The sequence below is a fragment of the Pinus tabuliformis genome, chromosome 9 (assembly GCF_031772625.1).
Source record: "Pinus tabuliformis cultivar Carrire ecotype Pingquan chromosome 9, CPIR1, whole genome shotgun sequence".
In the NCBI taxonomy this organism is placed as follows: domain Eukaryota; kingdom Viridiplantae; phylum Streptophyta; class Pinopsida; order Pinales; family Pinaceae; genus Pinus; species Pinus tabuliformis.
Window position 1 is genome coordinate 393,201,211 of NC_142307.1, and position 12,734 is coordinate 393,213,944.

Genomic DNA, 12,734 nt, shown 5'->3' on the forward strand with positions numbered 1-12,734 from the left:
TGAAAGCCCTTCTTCACCTCATGAAAAGCTTAGATCACCCAACACTATGATGTTCCACCAAGAAACCAACAACACTTCCTTACAAAATACAAGATTCCAGCCTCTGGATCTCTGTGATGAGGGATCCATATATAGATGTTTGTAGGGGGGTGATTCAGCTTCTGGGATTTTGATTAGTGTCCTATCTCTGATAGTTCTTGGTTCCACTTGGAGATTCATGATCTCTTACTCATCTCTGGGTGAATTCAGAGAGGCAAGTGTCACAGGATAAGTTTCTGGAAGATTCCATGATCATCCACCTTGCAAACTGTCTCTGCCATTTGTCTACTCTCGCCAATCGCACCCTACAGGAGGGCTTTCCAGTATGCATCATACTTTTTGCACTGAGCAGGTGAGATGCATCGCTCCCTTAGCACTGAGTAGTCTGTATAGTCCAGTTTTGACCAGTTCTGAGCAGTTTTCCATGGAGAACTTCTGGGAGATGATGTAATCAGCTGACCTTGTTCCTTTAGGGTATGAAACAACACTTTTAGGGGCTCAGAAGCCCTTGGTTTATGGACATATGTGATTGGGGTTGCAATGCCCAAATATGTCTATAACAATGTACATCACACATTATATAGTAATCATAGATTTATGGAAGTTAGAACCATAATCTAAGAAATAGAAACTAATTCCTATCCTGAGGTCTTGTGAACCAACTCTCACTATTCTAGGATATTCTCCATTATTTCTAACAACATTTTTGACTAAAATCTTGATTGTCAGGTCTATCTAAATGCAAGAATAGAAATAAATTAAAAGAAAAATAAACCTCAATCTTCCTTGAAAATAACATTCTTGGTTGAAATCTCGATTGTCAGGTCTATCTAGATACAAGAATAAAAACAATGGCTACATAGTAGCTAGTACCTGTATCTTAGCTTAAATATAGCTTAATGAAACAAAAAAGTAACAAAGACAAAGATTTCATCACAAAAATAAAACAATTAATAAAATATTATATTGTTGAATGTCATCACCAAAAATTAAGAAATATAATTAACTAATATTGTTTATATTAAATATATATATATATATGTGTGTGTTTTATTTTTATTAATATATATATATATAGTTGTCTATAATCAAATTTATTAAAATATGTTTTTAATATAGTAATAAGTCACTTTAAATCGAAAATATTGTGAAAAAAAATAATTCATGAAAATATAAATAATAGAAAAAGAAAAACAATAAAAAGGAAATACAACTAAAAACAAAAAATTAGTAACTAATAGAAATGGAAGTTAATAAACAACCCATAATAAGACCTCAACCAATCACCTTACAAACAAATAAATTTCAATAATAACAAAAAATAGTAAAAATTGAATTCCTAATATCAAACTATGGATAAGCGTCATAAATATTTGGTCAAAGACAAACACTCAGTCAAAAACAACAGCGTTATAAAAGAAAAATGAACCTCATTACTTTTATTTTTTAAACTATCCAAATACTTCTAAAAACATTGGGAAAACAGACAAGTATATTCCAAATTATTTGGATTTAAATAATCTCCTGATATTTAGTATGGTCATGTGGACAAGAAAATGAGTGGAACACTAATTGGTTGCATGATTAGCATAAGAGTTAGTTTACAAAAGCTAATATCTTAATTTGAATCAAATATTTTCTAAAATAACAATTACATTTAATGTAAATGGTTGAAGTATTTTAGTTTTCCATTTTATTTTTATTTTATTGATTTAAGTTTTAATTTTTATTTTATTTTTTATTTTTTATTAGTTCTTGCAAGGACTAGAGCAATTGATTTTCCTTGTTGACTAGTATTAGTGTAGCATAGACGAATCCAAGTTATAATGTTTAATTTTGGAAAACAAATATTTATTTTTCAATATTATTGAAAAAATAATTTTCAAACATTTAATTGGATCATAACTTTGAAGGTCTTATTACAGCCGTTGGTGCCATGTGGATAAATGCCTCAAAAAATTTTGCCATAATTTCTGGATATAGTGGATCATAACTTTGAATGTCTTATTGCAACCTTTTGTGACATGTGGATAATTGCCTCAATTTTTTTTGCCATAACTTTTAGATATAATTGCGATATTTATGCCATGATTTTTAGATATGTATGGAATGATTTTTTATTGTTAATCTTCATAATTTAAATCCTTGAAAGTATCTCAAACTCACTTAAACAAAGGCTACATAGCAGCTAGTACCTGCTGCTTAACTTAAATATAGCTTAATTAAACAAAAAATAATAAAAACAAAGATTTCATCACAAAAGAATAATAAACTATTGTTTTGCTAAATGCCATAACAAAAAATTAAGAAATATGATTAACTAATATTGTTTATATTAACATACAAATATCTATATGTGTGTTTTATTTTTATTAATATATATAATGGTTTACAATTAAATTTATTAAAATATGTTTTTAATATAATAATAAGTCATCTTAAATTGAAAATATTGTGAACATAAAAAAAGATATTGGAACTATTCCTCAAGGCGACGAGCATGCTCATCAATAAGGAAAAATCCTCATTAATTCTGGAAGGCTTTAGTAGAATGGAATCCAGGAATATAGCAGAAGACCTACCCTTTGAAGATCGGAAGCTGGAGGATAGTTTCAAAAACTTGGGATTCTTCCTAAAGCCACACTCATACAGGAAACATGACTGGTTCTGGCTAGTGGAAAAAATAGAATCCAGGATTAATCATTGGAGTTTTAAATGGTTGTCCAGAGCAGGAAGACTGGTACTCATAAAATCAGTACTAATGGCCATTCCAGTGTACTGGGCAGCACTGACATGGGTTCTGAAAGGAATTCTAGAAAGGATTAGATGAGTATGCAACTGATTCCTATGGGTGGCTCGAAGGAGGATTTGGTGCTTCCCTGGGTGGCCCGGGATAAGGTGGCAAGACCTAAGGAATGGGGAGGATGGGGAATAAAAGACCTATCAACTTTTGGATCATCTCTAGCTGCAAAACTGGGATGGAGACTAATAAAGATGGAAAACCTGTGGACCATAGTGGTCAAATGAAAGTACATTGATCCCATTCCTTTGGACGATTGGATCAAGAGGCCAAATAAGAAGAATGGGAATGCATCAGTGGTGTGGAAAGCTACTATAGATGCCTTTAATATCATAGAACAAGGCCTCTCCTAGAAGATTGGAAATGGAGAACAAATCAGGATAGGGAAGGATCCCTTGAGTGGGATGCAACGAAGGATACTTACTATCTCTAGGTCTTATAAATTAGCTAGACTCAAGAGGAATCCATCATATAAGCTAGATCGAAAAAAATGGACATTCCACGATATGGGGCCAAGCATCACTATCTAGGACAGACCTAAATCTCGACCAACAATGGAGGAAATGTCAGGCATAGAGATAGGCCATACCAGCTAGTCTGGGCACATGCGTCCTCGGGTATCTATTCAACAAAATATGGCTACAAATTTCTCATGCCATGAAAGGGTTGGGGGAACCCGGAATGGTGGGTGAATCTCATTTGGAAGCTGAAATGCCCAGCAAAAGGAAGAATGTTCTTTTGGTGAATACTAAAAAATAAAGTGCCAACCTGGGAAATTTTACAGAGGAGATACAAGTCGGGCCCTGGAAGGTGTGCTTTATGTAAAAATGATATAGAAATGATTCACCATCTCTTCCTAAAATGCACATTCACAAAGGAGGTGTGGATGGAATCAGGGAGGTTGATTCAGAACAGGATGACCTGGGAAGGGGAAACTCTATTAGAAGTATGGAATCAATGGTGGAAGGACTCTTCAGAAGGAAATTTGCGAAATATCCCTCTAATCATGGCCTGGGGTATTTGGATGGCTTGTAACAACAATATTTTCAAAGACCAGACTCCTTCAGCAGGCCACATTTCTGTAGATTACGCTGCTATTTATGCAAGTATCCCTAAGCCAATCCGGGATATAAATCCAAGGATAGTAAGAGAGGAACATATTAGAGAAGGAACTCCTTGGGCCTATTTTGATGGGGCCTTAGACCAAAATAATAAATGTGGGGCAGGTTTGTTGATACACCTAAATGATCACAGAAGACTTAAAGCCTCAATAGGATTGGGGAATGGATCTAACAATTACGCAAAACTTCTTGCATTAAAACTACTACTTTGTTGGCTTACCCACCTGGGCATCCATTCGGTTTAGATCTTTGGGGATTCGATGAATATTATCAAATGGTTCAAGGGTGAGAGAAGATGTTAGAATTATATTCTATCTCCTTTGTTAGAAGAAGCTAAATATTTAAAATATTTTTTTAATGATATCACAATATGTCATATTTACAGGGAATGCAATAGTGTAGCAGATTAGCTTTCTAAAGCGGGTTTACAACAAGATCTCGACTGTTGGAGGATAGAGGAAACTGAGCTCGATGAGATCCATGTGTCGGATCAGCCACCATTTTAAGAATCTTGTCAACAGTCTCACGGCTTTAGTCTATGATGTTTTTCCTTACTATTATTATGTTTTAGTTTTTTTGTTTATCAGCAACACAAACTTATTTTTATGCTAAAAATGGTCTTTGGAAATAGATATTGCTTTGTGCGAATATATACTTCTTTAACTGAAAGCTGACCATACTCCTGTTTGGGTTGTTTTCCTCTATGAGGAGGTCCGGGAATTGGTTTAGAGCTTCCTTTTGGTACATAGACTTTTTTAGACATCAGCTCCTGTTGATTTTTTGGTTCTTTGATATATTGAAAGATGATCAATATCCTATTTGGGTTGTTTTCCTCAATAAGGAGGCTTGGGATAATGGTTTCAACACTTCTGTTTTTGCAAAATGAGATGGTAGAGTAAGATGACACTCAAACTTACCATTTCAGAACAACTCTATGCTTTGGACAAAAGTCATACAGTTTACTGAATGCTTATATGCATATCCTTTGTAACTTTTTATTTCCTTAATAAAAAGTTCGATTTTTTATTTGGACAAAAAATTGAAAATATTGTGAAAAAATTATAATTCATGGAAATAAAAATAATAGAAAAAATAAAAATAAAAAATAAAAAAGTTAAATAAAAAAGAAATAAAACTAAAAACAAAGAATTAGTAACTAATAGAATTAGAAGTTACTAAACAACCAATAATAAGACCTTTTTTTTTGTAAGCTGAGGTGGAACTCTTTCTATTACTGGATAGAAAATAAACCATTACATAGTATCAAAAATATTGAAGACCCGCCCACATGGGGAAACCGGGTACTTAAACCATCTATAGTTTTTGATAGCTGCCCAAAAAAAGTAGGCCCATAATCTGATAATCTTAGCTAAATAAACAAGGCAATCCTGAGATTTACTCATACTACTGGTCTGCAGGAAGTATATGTCTCTATCTAAATCAAACAAAAACCTGATACTATAAAGCTTATGGGTTGTCCTAAACATATCTCGAGTCAAGCATTATCCATAGCAGGTGGCGGACTTGTTCCTCGCTCTGCATCATGTTGATTCCCCTTCAGCAGCTGAAGAATAGTGTCCATCTTTTCCTCTTGCTTCGCCATCGTAATGCGAATGTAGCTCAGTTCTCTGCGCAGATCCGGATCTCCTTTAGCTAACTCGACCATCTCCTTGGCTACTTGTTCAAGAGCTTTTGCCATCAGTCTCTTCATAACCCAATATATGTGTAAGGATTGCTTGAATAAGGACATTTGTCCCCTGGTATGGCCTGGATCGTGAAGCAGAAACTCCCAGTCCTCCATTTCATCCACAAACTGGTCTTGGAGGGACTCTTCCTCCAGGAACTGCATGACTCTCCTGACTGCCAGGTTTGTGTTTCATTGGTAGGCCCTTTTCGCTCTCCGGACTCGATGATTCACCGTCCTCCTTGGCGGTTTGACATGTTTCGAGTCCTGCCCAGAATTCTCCCCTTTCTCCTGCGTCCTCCGTCCCTGACCACGGCCCCTCTTCCTGCTCTGGTCCGCGCCTTTGTTCGGGCTCCTCGCCCGTTTTCTCATGCCGTAACGACGAATTTTCGTCTCCCTCGGAGCAGGGTTGTCATTTTCCATATGCGGACATTCTTCGCCTGCAAACCTGTCCTGATAGACGGACCTCACCTTCCCTTCCCCGCGGGGCAGCTCCTCCTCGGATTCATCTTCAAATTCCCAGATCTCAGTCTGATGGTCGTCCTTCATAATTCCTTTCCCTTTCCGGCTCTTATCCTTCACCGATGAATTATGCTTGTCCTCTGCTTCTCTGACTTTCTACCTTGTTTCCATATTGCTCCCTGTTCCGCTGCAGGGAAATCTTTGATACTCGAAAGCCTTTCTCGGAGGTTGATGTCTTTCAACAGAACTATCCGCAATTCTCCCAATTTGGAAACAGCTGAATGGCTGTTTCTCCTCTCCCATTTGGGTATATATTGGATTTTTGTCCTCAGCGTACACCTTCGGGTCGGAATTCTTTTGCCGCCAGTTACTTGCCTGAGTGACGTTGCATTTGGCCATCATTACTTGTTTAATGCCCACTATCAAGAGGTTTGACAGACCGTTCCCACCACCTCTAAGATTGTGATCATTTATGTCTTCAGCTTGGTTTTGATCTTGGGCCGTCCCCCACGCGTGCCACCCCTGTACTGCTCTGCTACCTGTGATTATATCCCATCTCTGCCCCGAATGAACAAGGTTCTTTGTTCGGAGACTCCACGTCCTTTTATTGCTCCAGCTCATCGATCCTCGTATCTCCGCTTGTGGCTTGATCATGGTCTGCATTGATTATAGCTGCCAGGTCCTTCCACTCCCTGTTCCCACACACCGCTCTCCATTGAGTATCCACTGTACTTCCACGGCCTCTGCATCCCCAATTTGCTAGGAAATCAGCCGCTTGATTCCCTTTTCTTCTAACATGACTTATTATCTTGTATTCAGTTCTTTTCAGAAGGTCAGGGATTTCCTGGACAATTCCCGCTGTACGCCAACTGTTTGTGACCTTCTCCCAACTTTGGCCATTGCTGAGCTTCTTCAGCATTTCCACCGCAATCTACGAATCTCCCGTAATTTCTAAATTAGTGTAACCATTTCTTACCGCAATCTGCAGACCCTGATGGAGAGCCCAGAACTCGGCCTCATTATTTGTCATTTCTCCTCCCCAATCTGCGAAAATCCACCTTACCTGATTGCTGCTATCTCGAAAAATACCTCCAAAGCCAGCTTCGCCCGGGTTCCCCTTCGAGGCCCCGTCGAAGTTTAATTTTATGAAATTTCCTCTGGGATAGCTGAATTTGTCAGGGCTTTGAGTCTGCATCTCCTGTCTGGAAGTTTGTTTGTGATGGACCATCTCAAAATTTAGATTTAATTTGTTCAGGATCCCTTCCTCAACCTGGTTGGCTTTCCAATCCTCCCCCACCCATTTGTCAACCAGGATTGTTTCTTGCATTAACTTCACTGCTCTCCCCCAAATTATTTCCGGTTCTTTTGCTATGTTCTGAAATATTCTACGATTCCTCTCCTTCCAGATCATCCAAAGGACAAACCCTGAAATGAGATCCCACGCTCTTCTGACCACTTTACACTGAAAAATTTCCTTATTCCATTGAAAAACCAGTTCGTTGAACTCACTGGGGGTAGTTTCGGGTTTGCCAAAGGTACATTTAGCATTCCTCCATAGAGTCCTTGCAAATGGACAGTTTATCAGTAGGTGATTTCTGGTCTCCTCGTCAGTGTTGCACAGACAGCATCTCGATGGGCCATTGAAGCCTTTTTTCTGTATTCGATCCCAGGTTAATATCTTATTCTTTGATGCCAACCATATAAATATGGAGACTTTCGGCCACCAATTTCTCTCCCATATAATTTTCCAATCTTGATTCTCTTCACCTCCGGTCTGGGAAACAGTTAGATAGTAAGCCTCCTTGGTGGTGAACGAGCCTTTCATAGAATTCCCCCACCTAAGTATGTCCCTGCCATTGCGGGCTTTAATCTTCTTGGATTCTACCTCCTTTCTGAAGGCTTCTTGCTGGTCTTGGCTGATCTCTCTGTCCCACTCCGTCGGGTCAGTCTAGATTCTCCAGCTCTCTTCTGGGTCATTAGCTCTCCAATATTCTCTGACATAAGTTCTATCTCCTCCTATTCTGTCTCGAATCTGTTGGAGTCCCTGAACTCTATTCAGTCTTTCTTTCTGATGCCACCTATCTTCCCAGAAATTTGCTTCTTCTCCACCTCGGATCTCCCAGAAAGTGTGTTTTTCAACCAAATCCCTGTTCAGACGAGCTAGGTCCCAAATTGTAGACCCTTTGGGAGTTTCTCTCTGCCTTAAGATCTCAACTGTAGAATCAGGCATATTGTATTTCGTTTTCCATATGGTTTTCCAAAGATCAGTGCCCCCCCTAAAGCCAGCGCCACCAGAGTTTCGCTCCCAGAACTCTGTTGAGAATCTCAGGATCCCTCAATCCCAATCCTCCTTTCACTTTTCTTTCAGTTAACTGACTCCAGGAAGCTAATGCCCATTTTTTCTTCTGATCAGTCCCTCTCCATATAAAATTCCTGATGATCTCTCTTATCCTTGTGCAAACTCATAAAGGGGCAGCCATTATTGATAAAGGGTAGATGGGGATAGCCTGAAGGACTGATTTAGCCAGGACAATTCTGCCAGCTATGTTTAAAGCTCTGAATGCCCAATTTGCTACCTTGTTACTCAGCTTATCCAGGATTCCTTGCCAGTTTTTCATCTTTTTGGATGTAAAGTCCAAAATATTGCCCAAGTATTTCGTAGGTAGTTCTCCTCTCTTAAAGCCCAATAGTCTTATGAGGTGGGTTTTGACTTGATCCACTATATTAAATATGAAAACACAGGATTTATCTCTATTGATTTCCAGACCAGAAGCCTCCGCAAATAGATCCAAGATTCTTCTGAGATGCCTTACCTCTTTGACTATTGGTTCTCCGAACAACATAATATCATCAACAAATTGCTGATGAGTTAAGGGCAGATTATTCCCCCATAGCTTAAGACCTTTTATTCTGTTTGCTTCTCTTTCTTTTTTAATAAAGCGACCCAGCCCTTCAGCAGCCAGAATGAACAGAAATGGGGATAATGGATCTCCCTGTCTAATACCTCTAGAAGCATTAAATGTTTTCGAGGGGGTTCCATTAACAAGAATAGAAAAGTTTGGAGAAGAAATCAGGTTATGAATCTAGTCAATCCATCTCCTATTGAAACCAAAATTTTCCAGGACTTTTTCCAAATAGTTCCAATTTAGTCTATCATATGCCTTTGACAAGTCTAATTTGATCATCATACCCTTTTGCTTTTTTACTTTTAATGAATGAATAACTTCTTGAGTTACAACCAGACCATCGAGGATCTGCCTTCCTTCAACAAAACCTGTTTGTTCAACAGATATTAATTTGTCCAGAAGAGGTTTTAATCTCTTGGCAATCATGGATGTTATAATCTTGTAAATAACATTACAGAGCGCTATAGGTCTGAAACCACTGGCTTCTTCCAAATTATCACCTTTAGGAATTAAAGCATAGAAAGTGGAGTTAATGGCGGGCCATACCTTCCGGTTCATCTGGGACTCTTCTACCAGCTCCAGAATCTCTTTCCCTAGGAAGTGCCATCCTGCCTGGTAAAAATCCACTGTGAAGCCATCCGGGCCTGGAGCAGTGCCTTTCTTCATTGCTTTCACAGTTTCCTCTATCTCTTCGAAGGTGGCAGCTCTCATCAGCGCCTTATTATTGTCTTCTGTGACTAAGCGCGGGATGGCTGAACATATTTCCTGAATTGCTTGCATTCGATTGGTTTGAGGTTCATTTAAAATTCCTTTATGGTAATCAATAAGGACTTGTTCAATCTCAGCTTGCTCAACCACTCTATTACCATTCTTTTCTTTGATGGATAGAATCCTGTTTCTCTGTCTATGTTTGATCATGGCCTGATGAAAGAATTTAGTATTTCTTTCCCCCTCCCTTAACCACTTTATTCTTGATTTTTGACGCCAGAGGACCTCTTCCTGCTTCCGTCTTTCTTCTAGTTTTCCAAGTATTACCCCTTCTTTTCTAATGCTTTCCTCTGTTCTGCCTTCCAATATCATCTTTTGTTGGAGCAATTCCATTTCCCCTTCTAGTTTTTGTTTGTCTTCCATAATGTTACCAAACTCCTCCTTGTTCCATTTTTTGATTCTCCCTTTCAGCTCCTTCAGCTTTAATTGGAACGTGTTCATTTTTCCTTTGCCCTGAATAGTGCTTTGCTTCCACCATTCTTCAACTTTCTTGATGAATTCTGGGTCCCTTAACCAGAAGGCTTCAAATCGGAAAGGCCGTTTTCCGCGATTCCCTTTAATATCCACCTCTAGTCTAATCGGCCAATGATCAGAACCCAGGGAAGGTATGATCTTTGCTTCGACAAAAACATCCTTATTCATGATAGCTTCTGATACTAGGAATCGGTCCAGCCTTGAAGCAATTTGATTTTTACCCCCCCTCCTATTGTTCCAGGTGCATATCCCATTAATGGTCTGAATGTCTACTAACCTTAAATCCTCTATCATTTCATTGAATTTATCCATGAAGTGATCCATCTTCCTTATCCCTCCCTTCTTTTCTTCTAAGGATCTGATTAAATTAAAATCACCACCTATGATCCAAGAAGCTTCTGGATATAATCTGCGGATGGTTTTCATACTGTTTATAAAATTTTCTTTTTCCCCTGGGGAAGGGGGGCCGTAAACCCCTGAAATAACAACCTGTTCCTTAGTCCCTACTATCCTACCTAGGCCTGTAAGGATTCTGCTCATGCTGGTCCAGCTATCTAAGATAATATCATTTGGATTCCACAAAATTGCAATACCTCCTGCAGAGCCATTAGCATCTTGCCCCATAACTTCATAATGCAGTTTATTTTTGTCAATTATTCCTTCAATTTGTTGAACTGAAATTTTTGTCTCCTGTAAAATCATGATGCTAGGTTTCTCTTTTTTCAGTTTCTCTCTCATATACCTTTGTTTACCCTTACTATTCAGGCCTCTAATATTCCAGCTAATAACAATCATTTAAAACTTATGGTAGGAGGGGAAGAATACCTCTGACAGAGGGATCACTTTACCTGAGTTTATCAATGTTTCTCCCACAGTCTGAATAGTTTCACTCATCGTTTTCCGGCCTCTCTTCCTACTGTTTTTGCCAGAGCCATCCATTCCCATCTGTCCAGTCCCCTGTTCGTTTCCTATCATGACCTGCTTGTCCAAGTTCTCCCCTTTTTTCTCTTTATATTTATGAAATACCTCCTTATACAATTGTTTCTGCTTTTCAGGTATAAATCTGCTATCTAGATATTTCCATTCCTGAATTAGCTGTTTCATGATTCTCTCCTCTTCAACCTCACTTTCGACTTGGTTGTCCACATCCATCTGGGATTGCATTGCTGTATCTTCCTCCTTTCCTTCCGTCCGTTCTCCACTGCTTTTTCTTGAGTTTGCATCCTTTCCTTTATCTTCACCGGCGATTTCCATTGGAGTGTTCCCCGGGTCCTCGTCGTCCTCCAGATTTATTTCATAGTCCTCGTTTTCGCTTTGAAGCACCTGAAACTTGTTTTGACTTGTTATGTGACTGGGTTTCTCTTGTGTTTGGGTTTTTAGTCCTTCCTTATTCTGTCTCCTTCTCCTTGTAACCTGTTGAAAACCCCTATCTGTCTCCTCCATTTTTTCTGCATTTCTCTGATGTTCTCCCTGACTTCTTTTTGATTCCTCCTCCTTATTCAGCGGGCATTGCCTGTATAGGTGGCCATATTCATGGCATTTGCGGCATCTAAACGGGATGTGTTCGTAGTCTATTGGCTGCTGCCAAACTTCATCATGATATTCTAGTTCGATGCTTTCTGGAAGGGGCTCTGCCAGATTCATGTAGACACAGATCCTCGCATATGCATTATATTTTCCTCGTTTCGTAGCTTCTGCGATTTTAACAAAGCTCCCGATTGAACTCCCTATTCCTTCCAGAATTTCAGGGTCCCAGAATTCATCGGGAAGTCCAAACAGTCTAACCCAGATTTGGGCTTCCAGGAATTTTTCCTTCTCTGGGCTGTATCTTTCCTCCCAGTATTTCATGAACAAGCCTGCATTGTTCATGAAGCACGGTCCTTCTTCAAAGATCCTGTTCTTGTCCTCCAGATTCGTGAAGATAGCTGTGAAAAACCCCTTTGCTCCCAACTTCAGGTCTATGTGACCTCTAGGTCTCCATCTCTGATCTATCCATCTGTATAACTCTTTCTCGGAAGGCCAGTAGCCTATGAATTTGCATATCAGGGCATGGTCCTTCATGTAACAGTTGTATTCCTCAAGTTTGTTGCAAGGAATGACATATCTTGGTTGTTTTTGTGCCCTAGGTAGGCATTTTCCTCCCATTCTTTTCTGCCATAGGTTGCCCATCACTGGGGCGTAGCTGTCCTTCTGGTTATGCTGCATGCCACTTGCACTGGTCTCCCCTGTTACCACGTTTTTGAAGGAGGGGATCTCTCCCCTCCCCTTTGGGTTTTCCATTTCCCGCTCAGCTCTTGTCTCTTAGAAATTTACCCTAGCTTTGCTGGTGAAGATTTATTTTCTGAAATGCAGTTGATGCGCGGTTCGTCTCCATGACCTACCCTCTTGGACTTTCCTTTCTCCCGTGCTCGTCTCCTAGCATCCCTGTCTGCTGCGCCGTCTGCAAACCCTAGTAGCGCGCATCCTCAGAGCCCGTTTCA

At 39.3% G+C, this 12,734-nt stretch overlaps 1 protein-coding gene across 1 annotated transcript; it reads right to left on the reverse strand.

The window, feature by feature from the left end:
- Positions 1-9,189: 9,189 nt before the first annotated feature.
- On the reverse strand, positions 9,190-12,534 carry LOC149148799 (uncharacterized). The gene is made up of 2 exons (XM_089442276.1): positions 11,103-12,534; positions 9,190-10,880 (listed from the first exon to the last, which is right to left on the reverse strand). Exons 1-2 carry the CDS (start codon positions 12,532-12,534, stop codon positions 9,190-9,192), a joined length of 3,123 nt encoding a protein of 1,040 aa, XP_089298402.1.
- Positions 12,535-12,734: the final 200 nt, after the last annotated feature.